Source organism: Procambarus clarkii, chromosome 88 (genome assembly GCF_040958095.1).
Source record: "Procambarus clarkii isolate CNS0578487 chromosome 88, FALCON_Pclarkii_2.0, whole genome shotgun sequence".
Taxonomy (NCBI): Eukaryota; Metazoa; Arthropoda; class Malacostraca; order Decapoda; family Cambaridae; genus Procambarus; species Procambarus clarkii.
Genome location: NC_091237.1, coordinates 12,565,302 through 12,588,049, shown reverse-complemented (window position 1 = coordinate 12,588,049; position 22,748 = coordinate 12,565,302). Strand labels below are relative to the sequence as shown.

General features: G+C 46.5%; 1 protein-coding gene across 1 annotated transcript in view; it reads right to left on the bottom strand.

Moving 5' to 3' along the window:
* Nucleotides 1-11,739, bottom strand: part of LOC138359046 (streptococcal hemagglutinin-like) — a 29,407-nt gene extending 17,668 nt beyond the window's left edge. Inside the window, exon 1 of the mRNA XM_069317739.1 lies at nt 11,713-11,739. Within this exon, the coding sequence (XP_069173840.1) occupies nt 11,713-11,739 (27 nt within the window). The remainder of the gene's footprint in view (nt 1-11,712) is intronic.
* Between the last annotated feature and the right edge of the window lie 11,009 nt (nt 11,740-22,748).

Sequence of the window (22,748 nt, the reverse complement as noted above, 5' to 3'; positions counted from 1 at the left end):
TACATTAACAACTAGTGTGAGTATTTTCTCTTCGATTTGCACTGTTAGTGTCGTCCCAAAAGGGGGGGGAAAAAAAGGTTAATACGCAAAGAACCGCTTCAAAATGCCTCCCCTCACTCCCCTCACAACAAATTCCGTCGACTACTCTGTACAGTATTTCTCCTGCCAGTAAACTTTCACAGTAGCATCGCGTCTACACAATAAAGGTGAAGGTTCCCCTCGGAACACAGCCCAAACATTTACGTGCTCGCCTCTCACATCGATTTTATATGCATCTTCACTCCTTTGGTTTCGTTGATTTTAGGTCTCAAGACCCGTCCTGCTCGGGAACCTCATCCATGCCCCCCTCATCCATGTCCCCTCATCCATGTCCCCTCATCCACACCCCCTCATCCACGCCCCCCTTTGCCACAGACCCCTTCAGCCAAGCCCCTTTCTGCCGCGCTGCCTCTGCTTCTCCCCTGCTTCAGTCTCTCTTATTTCCCTTCCAAATACGCACAAAATTTGCACACTGCAAATTCCACCAAATCTCGCTCATCTTCACATTCAGAGTTCCTTTGTAAATCTGTACGAAACACACACACACAAATACGTCTTTGGAATCGACCTGCCGAGCCTTGCCCGAGGACAGGTTGGGAGCGTGACACGTCCCAACCTATCTATCCCTCCTCATTTTCCCTTTCCTCTTTCCTACCTCCAAGGAGGGAGGTAAACTTTCTTTCTCAGCTCCTCGAGATTTGCTTCTAAATGGCTAATTTTCTATACTTTGCTCCAGCGCGAGCAGAGATTTACTCCTTACAGTCTCTGTGTTCGCGAAATCAAGTCATCTCTGTGGCAGGAAATCTTCCTTTTTAGCTTCCTTGACTCGTGGTAGACTCTGGCACAGCGAATATAATATCTGGCGAGTTTCTTAACAGCCGTCAGACCTATATTTGATTACATAGTTAATTGCTCGGTGAGATATTTGCAGAGACTTGTTATACGGCCAACTGTGATTTCCTGTGTGATTATTAGTGAATTTTACGTAGGTTATGTAGATGTCTTGTGCCAATTGTAGTGACCTGGAGCCGGTCGGCCGAGCGGACAGCACGCTGGACTTGTGATCCTGTGGTCCTGGGTTCGATTCCAGGCGCCGGCGAGAAACAATGGGCAGAGTTTCTTTCACCCTATGCCCCTGTTACCTAGCAGTAAAATAGGTACCTGGGTGTTAGTCAGCTGTCACGGGCTGCTTCCTGGGGGTGGAGGCCTGGTCGAGGACCGCGCCGCAGGGACACTAAAAAAAAAAAACGAAATCATCTCAAGATAACCTCAAGAAGATAACCTGAACGACTCACAAACATGTTGCACTAATACTGCCACTAATACTACCACAACATACCGAGACCCATAATAACCTGGAGATCCAAGAGTTCCAGCTGAAGTGGAACCATGACAATATTACTACGGCTGCTGAAGGCGACGGTCCAGATAACGTTATCCGCTAATTAAAACTGGAAAATACGAGTCTGGACAGGAAACCTCTCAGCATCCTGGAAGGCGGCGAACGTACTCCCAAGTCAAAAAATGGGGACAATCGAGTGGAACTATATTACAGGCCCGAGTCACTGATACTTATTATGCACACACTGCCGGAGAAAGGTGTCAACGTTAAGAGTACTGGAGTACATGAAGAAGGTAAACCTTAACGAAAAGGGAAGCACAAGTTAAGAGGGGAAAACATGCCTGATAAACACAGAAAAGGGGTAAAGAAAAAAGGGTGAAGAGGTAAAACGGCCTATTGACATAGCTCGAGTGCATGGGGGGGAAAATTGTGTAAAATCCTGGTTTGAGTCTCGGAGAGGCTGCATGATCCAAGTAAATTCAGTAGAATTTCTGGTTGCAATTCTTATACCATGTCATAGCTCAGTCGATTAAGGCAGCGTCTGGGATGCTCTCGGACGTAGGTTCGAATCCTCGTCACGGCCCTTGTGGATTTGTTCACACCTGATAAAAGTTATTAACCTCGTCTATGACAAGGTGAGCAAAATACAGGAGGAAAATGAAATCCGGACTGACTGTATATTCCTCGATTGTAAAAAAAAACATTTGACGTTTTTCCTCACGAAAGGCCGCGTACCTGGTGGCCACCTGGAGAGGGTTCTGGGAGTTGTTCTACTCCCCGAACCCGGCCTGAGGCCAGGCTCGACTTGTGGTCTCCTGATGTCCAAGATGGAGACACAAGCTGGCATAGTTTGGAAGACACGTCCTAAGGGAGTACCTGATTGACAAAGAGAAGGGGTGATAGTAAGGCAGTACCGAACTGGAGGGCTGCTACAAATGGGGTCCCACAAGGCTCGGTCTTAAATCTATTGTTGTTCTTAAATTAATTTATATTATTGGTATACCCGAGGAAATACGATCATATGTCAATGTTCGAAAACGTCGCAAAACTGACCAAGAATGTAAAAACCGTGTAAGTTTTCATAAAATTACAGGAAAGCCACCATGATAGAGAAAGATGTACAGCGGACACGTGAATGCATGATGAATCCTGATCCAGGAATAGACAAACAAATGGCTGCCAGAATTTAATCACAACAACTGCAAGGTAATGGAGACGGGAAGAAGAAAGGTGAGGCCAGGAGGTGTCTGCACCATAAGGTGAGGGCAAGTACAAGAGTAAGAAAGAAAACGGTGTGTACTAACCACCACTAGTACCACTAACCACCACACACACACACACACACACACACACACACACACACACACACACACACAAACACACACAAAACACACACACACACACACACACACACACACACACACACACACACACACACACACACAAACACACACACACACACACACACACAGCATGTCGTGTGTGTGTTTAACTGCAGCATGTTTAACGCTGTTTAACGCAGCATGTCGGAGAACGTGTTTAACGCTGTTTAACGCAGCATGTCGGAGAACCCACAAGGATGAGAGGCAATGACGAACCAGCGAGACTCGACCTAGTCTTCACTCTGAACGACTCCGACATAAGAGAAATCGGTTTTGAGGACCCAGTAGGAATGAGCGACCACAGTGTACTGGTGTTTGAGTACTTGATTGAAGAAGGGTTATTGAACTCGAGGAGGGATACCGAAACCAAAAGGTTAGCATACCGAAAGGGAAACTATGAGGGGATAAGAAAATTCCTAACAGATATAGCATGGGAAACAGAGCTCAGGGGAAAGACGGCCCAAGATATGATGGATTACATCACGCAGAAGTGCAAGGACGCAGCAAACAAGTTTGTCCCAGTCCAAAAGGAAAACAGAGAAATGAAGATGAGAAACCCATGGTTTAATCAAAGATGTAGGCTAGCTAAGCAGCAAAGTAAAAGGGCATGGAGAAACTATAGGAATAACAGGACACTGGAGAGCAGAGAAAGATACCAGAATGCCAGGAATGAATATGTCAGGATGAGAAGAGAGGCAGAAAGACAATACGAAAATGACATCGCAAGCAAGGCAAAGACTCAGCCTAAATTGTTGCATAGCCACATTAGGAGAAAAACAACAGTAAAGGAACAGGTTATGAGATTAAGGATAGGGCGGAAGGATTCACTACAAATGACAAGGAAGTGTGTGAGGAATTGAATAAGAAATTCCAGGAGGTCTTCACCTTAGAACAAGGAGAAATTCCAGAGGTAAGTGAGGGAATAGCTAACCAGGAACCACTGGAAGAGTTTGAGATTACCAGTGGGGAAGTAAGGAAGTGTTTACTAGAGTTGGACGTGACGAAGGCTATAGGCCCAGATGGAATCTCCCCTTGGGTTCTAAAGGAAGGAGCAAGAGAACTGAGCCTACCACTCTCCATAGTGTATAACAAATCACTGGCAACAGGGGAACTGCCAGATATTTGGAAAGCAGCTAACGTAGTCCCGATATACAAGGGGATAGACAGGAGGCACTGAACTACAGGCCAGTGTCCCTAACCTGCATACCATGCAAGCTGATGGAGAAGATTGTGCGAAAAAAAACTAGTGGAGCATCTGGAGCGAAGGAACTTTGTAACACAGCATCAACATGGGTTCAGGGATGGCAGGTCCTGCCTCACAGGGTTACTTGAATTCTACGACCAGGCAACAAAAATAAGGCAAGAAAGAGAAGGGTGGGCAGACTGCATATTTTTGGATTGTCAGAAAGCCTTTGATACAGTGCCACACAAGAGGCTAGTGCGAAAGTTGGAGATGCAGGCTGGAGTGAGAGGGAAGGTACTCCGGTGGATAGAGGAATACCTAAGCAACAGGAGACAACGAGTCTGTGTGAGGGGTGAGGTCTCAGATTGGCGAGACGTCACAAGTGGAGTCCCGCAGGGGTCAGTCCTTGGACCTATACTGTTTCTGGCATATGTAAATGATCTCCCAGAGGGTATAGATTCGTTCCTCTCAATGTTTGCCGACGATGCAAAAATTATGAGGAGGATTGAAACAGAGGATGATAGTAGGAGGCTACAAGATGACCTTGATAGACTGAGTGAATGGTCCAACAAATGGCTGTTGAAGTTCAACCCGAGTAAATGCAAAGTAATGAAACTAGGCAGTGGAAACAGGAGGCCAGGCACAGGATACAGAATAGGAGATGAAGTACTTAATGAAACAGACAGAGAGAAAGATCTAGGAGTTGATATCACACCAAACCTGTCTCCTGAAGCCCACATAAAGAGAATAACGTCTGCGGCATATGCGAGGCTGGCTAACATCAGAACGGCGTTCAGGAACCTGTGTAAGGAATCATTCAGAATCTTGTACACCACATATGATATGATATGTACACCACATATGTACACCAGTAAGACCAATCCTGGAGTATGCGGCCCCAGCATGGAGCCCGTACCTTGTCAAGCACAAGACGAAGCTGGAAAAAGTCCAAAGGTATGCTACTAGACTAGTCCCAGAACTAAGAGGCATGAGTTATGAGGAAAGGCTGCGGGAAATGCACCTCACGACACTGGAAGACAGAAGAGTAAGGGGGGACATGATCACAACCTACAAAATCCTCAGGGGAATCGACCGGGTAAACAAGGATGAACTTTTCAACACTGGTGGGACGCGAACAAGGGGACACAGGTGGAAGCTGAGTACCCAAATGAGCCACAGAGACGTTAGAAAGAACTTTTTCAGTGTCAGAGTAGTTAGCAAATGGAATGCATTAGGAAGTGATGTGGTGGAGGCTGACTCCATTCACAGTTTCAAATGTAGATATGATAGAGCCCAATAGGCTCAGGAATCTGTACACCAGTTGATTGACGGTTGAGAGGCGGGACCAAAGAGCCAGAGCTCAACCCCCGCAAGCACAATTAGGTGAGTACAATTAGGTGAGTACACACACACACACACACACGGGGAAATACCTGGACTAAATGGAACGCTGTCACACATAAGAACGTCACTTAATATCTAAATAATTACTTTTCAAGACAATATAATCAATACATGACCGTTACTGCCATAGACCTCATTAAATATATAGGTTGTAAATATACACACATAGGTTGTAAAAATACAGACATGATTACAATATACAAGATATCGAGGAGAATACATGGACATGAACAGCTGGGCATAGGTGTAGCTGCCAATGAAACTGTCAAATAAATTCAAGAAAATGCTTGTACCCTGCACGGGTGGTCAACAATTGGAAAGTACTAAAAAAAAGTTGTGGAAGCCACCTCCATTAGCAACTTAGAAGCCAGATTAGAGAGCAAATTCGATCATGAAAGCTAAATTATTATGCAACTAGTAAAAGCCTAAACGTCGTTTCACGTTGTCGTTGACAGGGAAGTACAATACCTGCACCACCACTGTCTGCCACAGTAACACCACGCCACAGTGACCACGCCACAGTAACACCACGCCACAGTGATCACACCACAAGTAACACCACGCCACAAGTAACACCCCACCACAGTGACCGCGCTCGTGCAGGCGCGCAAAAAGTAACCGAATTAATAATTACATCAAATTTACATTTACATTTTCAATGGTATTAATTCCACAAATGGCGCCTCACACGCAAGCGTATATTACGCCGCCCACACCAGACGCGCGCCCACTCACGCAACAAACACACTTATACATATATTTGTTGACACATTTGTTTTTGTTGTCTACAGACCACGAGTTGCCAGGTCCCGTGCAACCTACCTTCTTGAGGTTATCTTGAGATGATTCCGGGGCTTCAGTGTCCCCGCGGCCCGGTCCTCGACCAGGCCTCCACCCCCAGGAAGCAGCCCGTGACAGCTGACTAACACCCAGGTACCTATTTTACTGCTAGGTAACAGGGGCATAGAGTGAAAGAAACTCTGCCCATTGTTTTTCACTGGCGCCTGGGATCGAACCCAGGACCACAGGATCACAAGTCCAGCGTGCTGTCCGCTCGGCCGAACGGCCTACGCACTAATAATATAACTAACCTTCAGCAATATTAATATATTATATAATAACATGCGTCTTTCGTCTAATTAGACGAAAGGGGTTAATATGAGTTAACGTATTAGGTTAAGGAAAGGTTAATACGCGTTTAGTTTAATCTGGCTTTAAGTTAACTACTGTAAGGAGGTATCTGTGTTTAAAGGTGCAAGACAGCTTTAGTTTAGCACGGCTTGAGTCTAAGATAAACCAGTCTAATACAATATAGGTTTAAGTCTGGTACATTAAGATTAGTGAGGAATAAGACAAATACCAATTTAAAGACCAATAGGAGAAGGTCTTGTGTCAGTAATTCATCAACTCAAAGGTCCCACCTCAGCCCTGAGAAGGTCAAGGCTGGTGCTGGGTAGTGGACAGCACACTCACCCGGGGTGGCTCACTCACCCCCGGGGGGGGGGGCACTCACCCCCGGGGGTGGCGGCCCCACTCACCCCCAGGGGTGAGTGGAGGTGGGGGGGGGGTGCACGTTTAAGTACATGTAGGAGCTGCTTGTTAATGCACATCTGTGTCACCATAGGATGCACTCAGAGTCAGAGACAAGCGCGTGACACTTGAAGCCCCCCCCCCGCCCCTCCCCTCTATGTCTCTACATCCCACTTTATTGCCACCTCTTCGATCCCTCTTCTTTCCCCACTCTCCACCCCATTTACACGCCATTTTCCCCTGCCTACCATCTTCACCGTAAAGATGGTGACAGTTCAGACTAGACTAGACTAGTGACTATAGATTAGACAGTACAGCAGAGGAAGGCCCGGACTAGGAGAGCCGAAAATAGCTCTATCACCCTCAACATGTTGTCCAGTCCCCTTTAAAGGTGATCACTCAAGGGTGTGCACACATCACGACCAAAGGTCACATTCATTCCAAAAAAATCGACCACTTACGGGCTATTCATACCCGTGCCACATCTTGGGTGGCTTAATCTTCATCAATCAATCAATCGTGTGCATAGTCTTCTCTGGCTAGCGTGTACAGGTACACACTATCCCCTAGCCACTTTAAACCCCTTCCCCGCTATCTTCAGGGGGGGGGGGGAGGGTAGGAACATGCTAGACACCAAGGGCGCGGCCCATGGCCGTCATGGGGGTCTCAGATCCCTTCTTTACTGGCTCTTAAACACCCCCCCCCCCCCGGCCCCACAACAATCTATCACTCGATGCTTAAAACGCCAATGGCTTTCTCTACTGCGATGCGGACACGCTAGGAGCACATAATACTATTGTGACGTAGAGCGCTGCGATTATGTTATGTAACAAGAACGGAGCATTAAATAAGGTACTGCTGGCTAGCATGTCTTAGTATGGTCCTATATTATCATTATTATTATTATTATTATACGTTAAGAAAGTTACTTTCTTAATTGACGTTAAGCAGAAACCAGCAGACAGTTCCCCGCTAGCCAGAAGAACCTACATACAGGGGCCTGACAGCTGAGTGGACAGCGCTTCGGAATCGTAGTCCCGAGGTTCCGGGTTCGATCCCCAGCGGCGGAAACAAATGGACACAATTTCTTACCCTAATGCGCCATTCACCTAGTAGTAAATAGGTACCTGGGAGTTAGACAGCTGCTACGGGTTGTTTCCTGGGGATGTGTAACAAAAAGCAGGACTGGTCGAGGACCGGGCCGCGGGGACACTAAGCCCCGAAATCATCTCAAGATAACCTCCTTCACCCTCCAGGTGCACCAGGGTGGGTCCCGGGGCCCCTCCCTAACCCTAGGGTGTCGAGGGCTTCAGGGAGCGCGAATCTATCTGCGTCTTCGCACCTTCCGGAAGTGGCCGACCACTAACGTTAATTGGCACTCAGCGGACAGGTACGGTGCCTGGCACTCAGCGGACAGGTACGGTGCCAGGCGCTCACGACTCAAGATTATTGTCTTCCTCATTCCGCTATCTTCGCGCCTGGCCTCACTTCCTCAATGTCTCTCTGTTTCTTACCTCATATTTACTGACATTTTTATATAACTCATTTTTTTCATATTTCTATTTTCAGTTTTTCCATTTTTCATATATTTATACATTTTTGCTTCACATGACACCTGCTTCATATATGTGTCACCTGGCACCCCCACTGGTCCCATCTGTCATGCCTCACATACCTCCCTTCTTCCCCATTCTCATTACCTCTATGTATACTTCGGTTGTAGTCGAGTAGATAAATATAAGATAATAATGCTTTAGTTTGCCTATCTTCTTGAGGTTATCTTGAGATGATTTCGGGGCTTTAGTGTCCCCGCGGCCCGGTCTTCGACCAGGCCTCCACCCCCAGGAAGCAGTCCTTGACAGCTGACTAACACCCAGGTACCTATTTTACTGCTAGGTAACAGGGGCATAGGGTGAAAAACTAACCAGTTTCTCGCCGGCGCCTGGGATCGAACTCAGGACCACAGGATCACAAGTCTAGTGTGCTGTCCGCTCGGCCTAGGCCTAGGTCCCTGTACCATTCTGCAGAGGTCACCCGTTAAGCTTCCATCTTGCGTCTACCTGTATCTACCTCTCTTCCTCGGTCAAGTCACAGACGAGTAGAAAGAAGAGGATGAGAGTTAGTACTGACCGTTGTGCAACCCGTTATCGCACTTGCTTATAGTCAATATCTTGCTTATGAATAAGTGCATATGTGACATACTAATTTATTGTAAATATTTGAGTTTACCTTGAAAAGTTGAATAGAAAACCACAACCTAACCTAACCTTCTTAGTATGTTAAGATATTACAATTAGTACTGAACCTATACCTATATTGATATTACAGTTTTATAAAAAGAGTAAAACAAAGCTAAAAAATTTAAATAAATTGTAAAGTAACTCAGGATAGTCAAACTTTGTATAAAATCTCTATTGTTTAATAAAACAGAGAAAAAGTTAGTGCCTTGAAAAAAATATGGCTTGGAATATGTGACATATATACTTATTTATAAGCGAAATAGTGACTATAAGCAATAAGTCATATATGTGCTGTCTTGTGCGACGTTGCGACACTGCTGGACCAGTCCATCACGACTTCTCATCCCTCACTGACTTTTTGGCTCCAGTTCGACAGGTACTCCTACACGTATGGAAGTGCTTTTCCCATTACCCCAACACATTCTCCAGACTGACCTCCCCCTGTATTGCATGGGTGTCCCAAGCATTATTCCTCCATTGTGGTGCCTTACTGCCATGACCAACTGCCAAGGAGAAGGTGATCGGCCGCAACAGTTGGGTGAATCCAGTACTCTACTCTCCCTCTCCATTATACAGTACACCTCTGCTCTTCACTACTGACATGACATTTTTGGGGGTACGACAATCGCTGTTCCCCACATTCCGTAGCAACACTAACACGTGTGTCGGCCAGGTGTTGCGTTACGGGGGGCCCAGGTGTTGCGTTACGGGGGGCCCAGGTGTTGCGTTACGGGGGGGGGCCCAGGCATTGCGTTACGCGGGGGCCAGGCATTGCGTTACGCGGGGGCCAGGCATTGCGTTACGCGGGGGCCAGGCATTGCGTTACGCGGGGGCCAAGCATTGCGTTACGCGGGGGCCAGGCATTGCGTTACGCGGGGGCCAAGCATTGCGTTACGGGGGCCAGGCATTGCGTTACGGGGGTCAGGCATTGCGTTACGAGGGCCAGTTGTTGGTCGTAACAAGTGGGTGGTGACCAGAGGTGTGACCAGAGGTGTGACCAGACGTGTGACCAGAGGTGGTGGTCACTCCTTTCCCGTCTCGTGTCGAGACACGCTTCAAATACCACTAATGTAAAACTGGAGTGCCAGGTGCGAGTGCCACCTGGGATAACAGTCAAGAGAAACAAATCACCAGGGCCGGTGCCTTGTCATTAGTTACGCCTGCTCCACCAGCGAGCCACGCACCAGACGGCACCGCTCCTGTGCCAGGTAAGTCCACTTCGGGCTCACCATAGCCCGTGCTACTTGGAACTTGTTCCGAGTAGCTGAATCTATAACAACACCAGCGAGCCACGGGAGGAACCTAGCCCCACCTGCTCTATGTCACCTAGAGGTTACCCTCCAGTGAGAGATGAGCACGAGGGAACTGCAGTTATTATTTTCGGTGTTAATGTCTTATGTCAATAAATAATTACAATTTTATCACACACGTCATATATCCATCTATTAAGACTATTTGCCTCAGCCCGTGGCGTTATTAACGCAAGTGACATATCTAACACGAGGTTATCTTGAGATGATTTCGGGGCTTTTTAGTGTCCCCGCGGCCCAGTCCTCGACCAGGCCTCCACCCCCAGGAAGCAGCCCGTGACAGCTGACAAACACCCAGGTACCTATTTTACTGCTAGGTAACAGGGGCATAGGGTGAAAGAAACTCTGTCCAATGTTTCTCGCCGGCGCCTGGGATCGAACCCAGGACCACAGGATCAGATGTCCAGCGTGCTGTCCGCTCGGCCGACCGGGTCCTCCGAGGCTCTGAGTCTCTGGGGGTAAGCCATGCACTGGGAGCCCACTCATGGCCCTAAAACCCAGCCCGTTCTCCCGACCCTTCCCAACGTCACTGTTGTACCGATTGATCAAGATTAAGTCACCCAAGAGGTGTCGCGGGCATGAGTAGCTCGTAAGTGGTATAGATGTTTGGAGTGAATGTGATCGTTGGTCGCGCAACATCTGGAAGTGTCTCCTGTTGTACTCAATTGATCAAACCTAACCTAGGTCACTTGTGTAAAGGAGGAAATGTATATGTTTATCTCTCAGAATGTTTGGTAATACGTTTATTGCTTGTGATGTGTGTGTATGTATGTATTAACACGATGTACTGAACGGGGCGAGAATAGTTTTTTGAGCTACCTCATCCCTTTGTGTGTGTTTTACCTCAATAAACTTATTTCAGTTTCAACCTAGTGGAGGACCCGCGAACAGAAAACGGGACATCGCATCAATTCCACCAGCCGCTACCATTTTTGGCGGATCAGTTTCTGGTCTCAGTGAAGTTGTACGTCAAAACCCGATGCGTTATCCAGGACACCGGGCTCTGATCTTCACTCTGCCACAGTTGAGCTAAAGCCAACGGTCCCAAGCCACCATGCTCAGGGGTTCAGCTCCTGGGCCAGCTACTAGCAGGGACGTGAAACACACACACGCTTCTCTGTCACTCACGTAAGCCCCTAATGACCTAATTACGTCGTGGCGGTGAGTGATACCCCGGCATCACTCGTCTCGGCACACTCCTCCCTTCCCCTACACACAGAAATCACAATTGCGTGATGCATCAAATGAACAAATCCACAAGGACCGTGACGAGGATTCGAACCTGCGTCCGAGGGCCCTCGGACGACATGCTCTCGGACGCAGGTTCGAATCCTCGTCATGGCCCTTGTGGATTTCTCCCTTCCCTTATTCTACGGCCCAGACACAGTGGCTCACCGTGGCTCACCGTCTGCCCATGATCAAAACAGTACTTAACAAAAGTTAGAATGTAATTTGAAGGCGATTTATAAGACAGCGGCGAGGTGCGATAGCCAACTATCGTGTACAAATGCATTTCTACTGCATAGTTTCAAAATAAATGTCAACAATTTTGATATCTGCGGAGACAAGATCTTTGTTAAGTTGTTTATAATTTCACAGATGGCTTGCTGATTGTTTTGTAATTGTTTTTGAGTGTAATACGATTCGTGCTGCGAGTCTCAACTGACGACAACGAAGGCAGTAGGTGACGAGAGTTCAAGTCTTTAATAAGCACTTGTACTTTTATGCAAGACGACTCCAGTTAATGCGTGGATCAAACAACACTCAACGAACTCTACATGAGCACTTGACATGTTTGAAGTGCACTATGTTGACAGTGAAGATGAAGCCCCATTTGCTGGTGTGAGTGAGTGAGTGAGTGAGTGAGTGAGTGAGTGAGTGAGTGAGTGAGTGAGTGAGTGAGTGAGTGAGTGAGTGAGTGAGTGATCCAACACCGTCAGGCTGTGCTGGTTCAAGTTGTAGTCCTACCTAAAGAAACATCAATTTGTTTTATTCAGCAATCAAAATACTATTTAAAAAACAAAGTTATTGTTATGGGTGTGTATTGTAAGGTCTAGGGCAGGTTTGATTAGATGATTTTGATATAATTGTAAATGATATATTGTAAAATAATATATCTTTTTACAATAACTTACAGTACGTGGATGATGCCTTAAGAGGTGCTCATCGAATATAGGCAATAAGGAAAAAGTACTGAAGCAATCGGTTGTAATTGACGTGTAAGTAATTATCAAAAGAAGGTGCCAAGCTGGGGGGGGGACTATGTAGCACCACAGTGATGTGTAAAATGTTGGTCATTTATAAACACTGAGGCCGGATGGAGATTTAACACGCATGTTGCAAATTACTGTGCTGTTGGGCTTGACTGTCACGGCTCCACGGCTGAGTCTCTCACTCACGGAACAGCTCATCACCAAATACTTAACCCAACAGACGTTCCCCCTGTTTAAGATCATCACTTTACACTGCTCACGGTGGAACTTTTCTCGCACAGTCCTCTGCTCACTCCCTATTTTCGAAAATAGCCTCAAAAAATGCTTCACCCACGAAAATCATATACAAATAATTCCCCAAAGAAACAAATCACCGAACCTATCCTGTGGCCAACAATCCACAAACTGATAATGTAGCTGTAATTACTTGGGGTCTTTGCTTTATCTGAATTATCATCTTAAAATGGATTTATTACTTTCTTTCTCTGAGGTAATCATTTCTGGGCTCTAATACCGTGTCTTCGTTCGAAGCTGTGAGGAGTGTTTGCTTCTAATACTCCTCTCTGATGCTGCAATGTCTCTGTAGCTCTCCATATCCTAATTCTTAATTGCTTCCTTAGATGCTTCCTTACATCCTGGGTTAACCCGCGCCCCCATGGGTTATTGTTCATATCTTCTACTACTTTTCTTTTGGCCAGAGCATAAGTTTATCGGCGCACTTTCAGCATTTTTAATTTAAAAAAGTTCATAATTACCTGTGGGGTCTCTCCCCCCCCCCCCCAGTAAATTTTCCCCATCGTATCTTTTGATAAAGTCTCTTTTTCCTCATGCGTTTCCTTCAATATGCCATCATTCTACCCGATTCATTCATTCATTCACAACCTGATATTGATAGTACTTTGAATGTCAAGTTCTTCATGATAAACAGGGCTACTACTCCTCACCCTATACCTCCTCTCTCCTTCCTTACAACACTGTAGTCTTTGCAGACTGCTGCATTAGTTATGACTTCTGATAGTTTCGTTTATATGAGTGCAATTACATCCGTGTTCTGCTCATTGGTTTATTTCATAAGTTCAGTCACTAGAAGGTGAAGGGATGACGACGTTTCGGTCCGTCCTGGACCAAACTCAAGTCGATTGTCTTGAGACACAATCGACTTGAGAATGGTCCAGGACGGACCGAAACGTCGTCGTCCCTTCACCTTCTAGTGTGTGGTCTGGTCAACATTCTTCAGCCACGTTATTGTGACTCATCGCCTGCAAGTTCAGTCACTTTGCTTTGCCACCCATGTTGGTGTACATAGTGGTCATCCTCAGTCTCTCGTGTAGGGTAGCATCATGTAGTGGAAGTGAAATGGGTTGGAGAGAAGATGGAGAAAAAGGGATTTGATCCGATTTACCTCTACATGGGAAGCTTGGGAGCGAGGCTTGGGGAAAGAGACAGTGGATGGGTAGGAGAGTGGGGTGTGGACTGAAAACATTGACGTGGTGTAGCAGGGGATGATTTTTAATACAGCTGAGGCAAGCTGAGGTGATCAAGCTGGAGAACACACCTTCCCCATGAGAGAGGGATGCAGCTGCACCTCCACAGATCTCCAGTATCAGCTAATGATACTGGTAATGGCTCCAAAGGGTCACCATTTACGGGCTATTCATGCCCGTGCCACCTAATGAGTGGCTTAATCTTCATCAATCAATCATCTTCCCCATTCCCCTTTCTAACACCTTTGTCTCTCTTCGGCAGCTGCAGGTATAATACTCGGTAGTATTGTGCATGTTCGACTCTTCTTAACTAGAACTTTATCTTATTACCTCATTTGTGAATATTTTTTTCTCAGACACTTCACCTCTCTCAGGAACACTTTTACAACGCTTCTCTCCCTCACTTTCTTATCCTTCAGAGCAGCTGGCCGCAGCTCCTATAATTTCTTCCATAATTTCTTCTTGGCCTCTGGGTTCATTTTAATAATCTTCCCGAGTGTGAACCATCGTGACGGACCTTCCCCTGCTTGGTCGCCCAGTACATTGTCTCGTGTGTTCCACTTCCGGTATTGGTCTATGTTTGAGCGTCTTTATTTACATTTTGACTGATCTTAATTCTGCTTGGAGTTGGTTTATTGGCCCATTCACACTGACTAGGCTCCATCTCCTCTCCCTCTTGGGCCCTTCACACTGACCAGGCTCCATCTCCTCTCCCTCTTGGGGCCCTTTACACTGACCAGGCTCCATCTCCTCTCCCTCTTGGGGCCCTTTACACTGACCAGGCTCCATCTCCTCTCCCTTTTGGGCCCTTCACACTGACCAGGCTCCCTCTCCTCTCCCTCTTGGGCCCTTCACACTGACTAGGCTCCATCTCCTCTCCCTCTTGGGGCCCTTCACACTGACCAGGCTCCATCTCCTCTCCCTTAACCCTTTCTCCAGTTCACACGAGTCAATCCGAGTTATCCTTTTGTTTACTTTCCTCCCTTCTCTCACGGGTAGGATGGGTAGGAGTTCCTACCCAGGAGTAGGTTAGGAGTTAGGAGTTCCCCGCTCCTCCCGCCCCGTCCCCTCCTCCAAACTGGTGCACCATCTCCACTCTCCCTGTAGAGCCTACGTGAAGCGTCAAGGGGAGAGTAGTGAGAGAAGCAGCCCAGGCATCACTGGCGCGGGGAGACGGAGGGAAAGACCAGGAGGAAGAATGAGGGGGGAAACAGAGACTGGGAGAAACCAGGAGTGAGATGGAAGAGAGAAATGGAGACTGAGATGTAAAGAGGGATACATATAGAAAGGATGAAGGGGACAAAACGAGGGATAGAGGATGAGAGGGGGGAAGAAGGAGAGTAAAGAAAGTGGACAGGAAGAGCAGAGAAAGAGCGTGTATATTCACCTAGTTGTATGTACGGGACCACGGCTCTTGGGTTCCGCCTCTCAACTGTTTTAAAGAGTGCATGGAGCCTGTCGCCACTACTACACTTCTACACGCATTCCAAATGTGTGGCGTGGCCGAGGGGGGGGGGGGGGCGGGGGGGGGGTATTTGTGTTGTGGTGTGGCAAGTAAAGGTAATTATCAGGAGAATGCACTAAGCCATTACGACTATGTAGCACTTGGAAGGGAACAAGATAAGGATTCAGGATAGGACGAAGGAAAGGAATGGTGCCCAACCACTTAGACGGTCGGGGATTGAACACCGACTGGCAATTAGCGAGACACTTGCTCTACCGTCCAGTCCAAGTGGCTGGCGGGGTGTTGGCGGTGAGGATAATTACCAGTGGAAATACCTAAATGTAGTTACAGGATGCGATAGTGCGTGTGTATGTCCGTGTGTATGTCCGTGTGTATGTCCGTGTGCATGCCCGTGTGTATGTCCGTGTGTAAATGGTATACAGGAATTGGAAAAAACTACTCTTTGTAGAGCAATATTGTGAATCCTTTTTTAAACTGTGTTTTTTTAAGTCATAAATGAATGACTCTAGTGATTACCGCCACAACAAACATTCCTCCAAGAGACCTGAAGATAACTGGCCGACAGTCAGACGCAAGTGATCCATCTCCCTTCCTAAAAACGTGCGCAACATTGGCCGCCCTTCACAGTTCCGGGACTTTGCTAGACCATTGCATTTGCAATACATGGGATCACTAAGTCTCATTCCTCATGACCCCTGACAAATACATCTTGTATTTGAAGGACGTGTTGGTCTTGAAATGGTCTATCTTGAGGTTATCTTGAGATGATTTCAGGGCTTTAGTGTCCCCGCGGCCCGGTCCTCGACCAGGCCTCCACCCCCAGGAAGCAGCCCGTGACAGCTGACTAACACCCAGGTACCTATTTTACTGCTAGGTAACAGGGGCATAGGGTGAAAGAAAAGAATATGTAATACTATTTAATAATATCTCTGTAACACCTTTTGTAATCAAGTCAGCAAGGCGGACAGCCCGCCTGCTTTCATACCTCTCACTGTATTTCCCACTTCTAAACTTCTCTTCACCTATGCCTCTCCTTCCTCTTTACTTAAAAAATATAGTAATTATTAAACTACTACTTGTCCTCTTCCTCGCCTTTACATATTTGCCTCGCTGAAGTAAATATCGATGTAGTTTCCAGTAAATACAGAGACAAAACACTGAAGAATACAAATCCACAAGGGCCGTGACGAGGATTCGAATCTGCGTCCGGGAGCATCCCAAACTGAAGAATACAACTTCATGTGCAACCATGTGTACTAAAGAATACAACTCCATCTAGTTCTCAAGATCACACATACCCCATCTGTTTCATTTTTAAACGAACCATTCTTCACTATTCTTTGTTTGATATAACAAAGAATGTCTTTATCCTGCTAAACACGACAATGAGTTTTCTTTATAATTTAATTTCTTGGTAATTTGATATATTATTATTCTAGACTTCTGTATTCTTAATTCATTTTTTTATATAGTTTCCATTATTTTCAGATTAGTTTTTATCATGGTTAACTATTTTGGGTCATTACTATTGGACCTGATAATTGTATCATATAAAACGTCTTAGAACTTATAATAGAATGTACCAGACAATTCACCAAGACTATGAAAGATCACACACCCAGACCTGAGACATAACTACCGCCAGGACCTTTAATCACCAGACAGCTACAACACTATCAGACTAATATAGCCCAAACACTGAAAGAATTCTAATCCAATTATTTAATCGTGAATCAGCTTACACTTGAATATATCGAATCATTCACAAACTATCAATTTTAAATTGGAGAGCAATGAAAATGCAGGCAAGTATTACCCAATCCCCTCGATAGTGTAACCACTTCATCTCTCTCCATTCCTGCAATATATATATATACTATTGTGCAAGTTAACTAATGCAGAGGGGGGACCTGCTGCATGGGTAACAGCTTCTCCCCCATATCAACCAACCCTGGCTTTGCGCCTTGAAATGCCACTCCAGACCCACAACCAGAGCGCAACTGTATTGTCTCCTGTGACTGATGGATGATCAGTCATCCATCCTAACTTTTCATACTATTAAGTTAAATTGTATTAATTTCCCCTCTGCCTCCGATGATGACATGATGTGCTTTACCGAAACACGCGCCCGGCCCATGACAAGTGTAAAAATTAACTTTCCTGAGTAAATTTGTCAGCAAATGAAGAACATTATATAAAGGTTCTGGCTTAATGCATTTAACTAACCAATCTAGTCATTCAATAATACATGTTTACAAGACCAACTGCTTCCATAATATGATAATTATGAATGTAATTATATATGATTATATCAACCCATCCTTCTGTTGAGAAAGTATATTCTCGTAACTATGTGGACAACGGTAGTATAATGGACGATTAAACGGTACAGTTTGGTACTATTCACTTTACAAGAGTCAGGAAAAAATAAAGCTAAAACTCAAACGTATATATCCACTAGGCCTATTACTGCACATGTATTATATTAGGCCTAGAAGCCGGTCGGTCTGGGGGAGCCGGTCGGCCGAGCGGACAGCACGCTGTACTTGTGATCCTGTGGTCCCGGGTTCGATCCCGGGCGCCGGAGAGAAATAATGGGTAGAGTTTCTTTCATCCTATGCCCCTGTTACCTAGCAGTAAAATAGGTACCTGGGTGTTAGTCAGCTGTTACGGGCTGCTTCCTGGGGGTGGAGGCCTGGTCGAGGACCGGGCCGCGAAGACACTAAGGCCCCGAAATCATCTCAAGATAACCTCAAGATAGGAGAGCTAGGTTAGGTCTAATTAGCAACAAAACTACAACACTTTTTTCCGGTTTATCCAAATTTAACAGTGCCAAATTCTACTTTCTAATTGACCATTACGTCAATATATGGAAGACGGTCCACATCGCTACTATAAGTACTATCACAACACAAGGATGGGCTGTTATATATTATATATATATACGGGTACCACCTCCATGGTGCAATTGTAGGGACCCACAGCCTCGAAGAAGAAAATAAAGAGCATTCAGAGAAGACCTTGTGGATTATCACTGAACACTTTAATCTTTTCCTCTCCTACCACACCTATTCTTTTTTTTTATATTAATTTTTTTTGTTTCTTCAGTGTCAGACAACGGAGGAAGAATTAAAACAGGAATTTCCTTAAGTACTTTCGTATTTTAATACATCTTCAGAAAGATTCAGTTGACTCCTTCTGAAGATTTATTAATATACGAAAGTACTTAAGGAAATTCCTGTTTCAATTCTTCCTCCGTGGTCTGACACTGTCATATTATATATATATATATATATATATATATATATATATATCAATTTTACGAGATAAATGTTGGTCAAACAGGTCAAGCAGAGGTACACCAACACAATATTCACATAGCAAATGTAATCATAAAATCAATTATATATAAAAAATTTAAATTTCATCTAGAAAAATCGGCACAGAGGCTATTATATCGTATTTTACGAACAGCTCGGGAATAATAAATAATGGTATTTGCATAAATTGGATTACCGAACGCTTTCAAATTCCGGTCAATAGAGTAACTTTTCCTAACTTGCATATCAAAGGATTTATTTTATGCATCTGCGTGAAAGAATGACATATCAAATTGAAACATTTGTGTGTGTGTGTGTGTGTGTGTGTGTGTGTGTGTGTGTGTGTGTGTGTGTGTGTGTGTGTGTGTGTGTGTGTATTCACCTAGTTGTGCTTACCGAGGTTGAGCTCTGGCTCTTTGGTCCCGCCTCTCAACTGTCAATCAACAGGTGTACAGGTTCCCGAGTCTATTGGGCTCTATCATATCTACACTTGAAACTGTGTATGGAGTCAGCCTCCACCACATCACTGCCTAATGCATTCCATTTGTCAACCACTCTGACACTAAAATAGTTCTTTCTAATATCTCTGTGGCTCATTTGGGCACTCAGTTTCCACCTGTGTCCCCAAATGCGTGTGCCCCTTGTGTTAAATAGCCTGTCTTTATCCACCTATCAATTTCTTTGAGAATCTTGAATGTGGTGATCATGTCCCCCCTAACTCTTCTGTCTTCCAGCGACGTGAGGTTTAATTCCCGTAGTCTCTCCTCGTAGCTCATACCTCTCAGCTTAGCACTAGTCTGGTGGCAAACCTTTTCCAGTTTAGTCTTATGCTTGATTAGATATGGACCCCATGCAGGAGCTGCATACTCCAGGATTGGTCTGACATATGTGGTATACAAAGTTCTGAATGATTCCTTACACAAGTTACTAAATGCCGTTCTTACGTTGACCAACCTGGCATATACCGCTGATGTTATCCTCTTGATATGGGCTTCAAAGGACAGGTCTGGTGTGATATCAACCCTCAGGTCTTTCTCTCTCTGACTCTTGAAGAATTTCATCTCCCAAATAATACCTTTTATCTGCCCTCCTGCTCCCTCCACCTATTTATTACATTACATTTGGTTGGGTTAAACTCTAACAACCATTTGTTCGACCATTCCTTCAGTTTGTCCAGGTCTTCTTGAAGCCTCAAGCTGTCCTTCTTTGTCTTAATCCTTCTCATAATTTTGGCATCGTCAGCAAACATCGAGAGAAACGAGTCTATACCCTCTGGGAGATTATTTACATACATCAGAAACAGGATAGGACCTAGTACAGAGCCCTGTGGGACTCCACTGGTGACTTCACGCCAATGTGAGGTCTCACTCCTCACTAACTCTGTGCCTCCTAATGCTTAGGTACTCCCTTATCCACTGAAGCACCTTACCAGTTACTCCTGCCTGTCTCTCCAGCTTATGTACCAGCCTCTTATGTAATACTGTGTCAAAGGCTTTCCGACAATCCAAGAAATTGCAGTCCGCCCATCCTTCTCTTTCTTGCTTAATCTTTGTCACCTGATCGTAGAATTCTATTAAGCAAGATTTACCCTCCCTGAACCCATGTTGATGGGTTGTCACGAAGTCCCTTCTCTCCAGATGTGTTACTAGGTTTTTTCTCACGATCTTCTCCGTCACCTTGCACCTTTGTACTCACCTATTTGTACTCACCTATTTGTGCTTGCAGGATCGAGCATTAACTCTTGGATCCCGCCTTTCCAGCTATCGGTTGTTTACAGCAATGACTCCAAGTCCCAAGTTTGCTCTATCAAATCTACACTTTGTGTGTGTGTGTGTGTACACTTACCTAATTTACCTAATTGTGCTTGCGGGGGTTGAGATCTGGCTCTTTGGTCCCGCCTCTCAAATATCAATCAAGTAATGTACAGGTTCCTGAGAGTACTGGGCTCTATCAAATCTACACTTGAAGCTGTGTATGGAGTCAGCCGTGTGTGTGTGTGTGGGGGGGGGGTCTGGGGGGTCCTGGGGGGGTCCAGGGGGGTCGTGGGGGGGCAGGGGGGAGGGTTAGAGGGGGAGGAGGAGGGGTCAGCTTTTCCGTTCCTCTTTCGAAACTTTTTGTTTCTAAATAGATTCATCCCTTTTCATGTACCCTTGACTCCCACGTTTCCTCTTCTACTATCCCATCTCCCCCACTCCCTCTCCCACTCTCCACACCCACAGCATCCCTCCTCCCCCCCCCCCCCATCCCCTCCAGCACACTCACCATGTTTACTCCCGTCCAGAAACAAGTCTAAGCTTAATAAGAGCCTCAGTAAAAAATAAAAAATAAAAGTCTGAACGTATGCTAATTAAGACTTTTATAAATATTACCTCAAACGCGTCCTGTGTAGCTGGAATATTAGCATGTGTATTTGGTGTATTTGATGTAATATACACATATTTGGTGTAACACACTGGCTACAGTGTTAACACCAACTGTGTTAATATTAACCCATCGCTCTCATTGTTGGTGTTAATTGTCGCCATCACGTCACCATTGTTAATATTATCATCATCACCGTCATATCTGTCACCATTTCTGGCCATAATCGTTAATACCACCGGACTACCATCACCATTGGTTCACCACCACCGGGTCACCATCACCACTACTGGACCACCACCAGTGGTGACCGCCCCGAGGGTGTGACCTAGCCTCTGGGCTAAGGGGGGGGGGAGGGGGAGGGCTCTGGACACCTGCCTCCGGGCTAGGGGGGAGGGGGGGGGAGGGCTCTGGACACCTGCCTCTGGGCTAGGGGGGAGGGGGGGGCTTTGGACACCTGCCTCCGTGCTAGGGGGGAGGGGGGGGGGGGGCTCTGGACCCCTGCCTCTGGGCTAGGGGGAGGGGGAAGGGCTCTGGACACCTGCCTCTGGGCCAGGGGGGCACTGGACACCTGCCTCTGGGCTAGGGGGGGCACTGGACACCTGCCTCTGGGCTAGGGGGGGGACACTGGACACCTGCCTCCGGGCACTAACAGAGGCAGCCGTACTGGGCTTGCAACTCGCGTCCTATCTGGTGACGGCAGTATCCCCCGCAAGCATTTACGACTTTTCATTTCTGTTAAAGAGGGCGGGAAGAGAGGGGCGGCTTCGCGGGTAACGGCCTGTTTATACGACAGCTCGGGCGCTCAGGGGCGCAATACTCCCGCCCTCCTCCATGACCTTCATATCAAGTTTGGCGATGGGTTCCCGGGCTGTCTTCCTCTCTCTTATTGCCTGCTCTCTCTGCCTCTCTTGCTCTCCCTCCACACCCCTCCCTCACCCTCTCTGCCCGCACTTCTCTTTGTATCCCCCCCTCTTGCTCTGTACCCCCCTCTCTTGCTCTGTACCCCCCTCTCTTGCTCTGTACCCCCCCCTCTCTTGCTCTGTACCCCCCTCTCTTGCTCTGTACCCCCCTCTCTTGCTCTGTACCCCCCTCTCTTGCTCTGTACCCCCCCTCTCTTGCTCTGTACCCCCCTCTCTTGCTCTGTACCCCCCTCTCTTGCTCTGTACCCCCCTCTCTTGCTCTGTACCCCCCTCTCTTGCTCTGTACCCCCCCCTCTCTTGCTCTGTACCCCCTCTCTTGCTCTGTACCGCCCCTCTCTTGCTCTGTACCCCCCTCTCTTGCTCTGTACCCCCCCTCTCTTGCTCTGTACCCCCTCTCTTGCTCTGTACCGCCCCTCTCTTGCTCTGTACCCCCCTCTCTTGCTCTGTACCCCCTCTCTTGCTCTGTACCCCCCCTCTCTTGCTCTGTACCCCCCCTCTCTTGCTCTGTACCCCCCTCTCTTGCTCTGTACCCCCCTCTCTTGCTCTCTACCC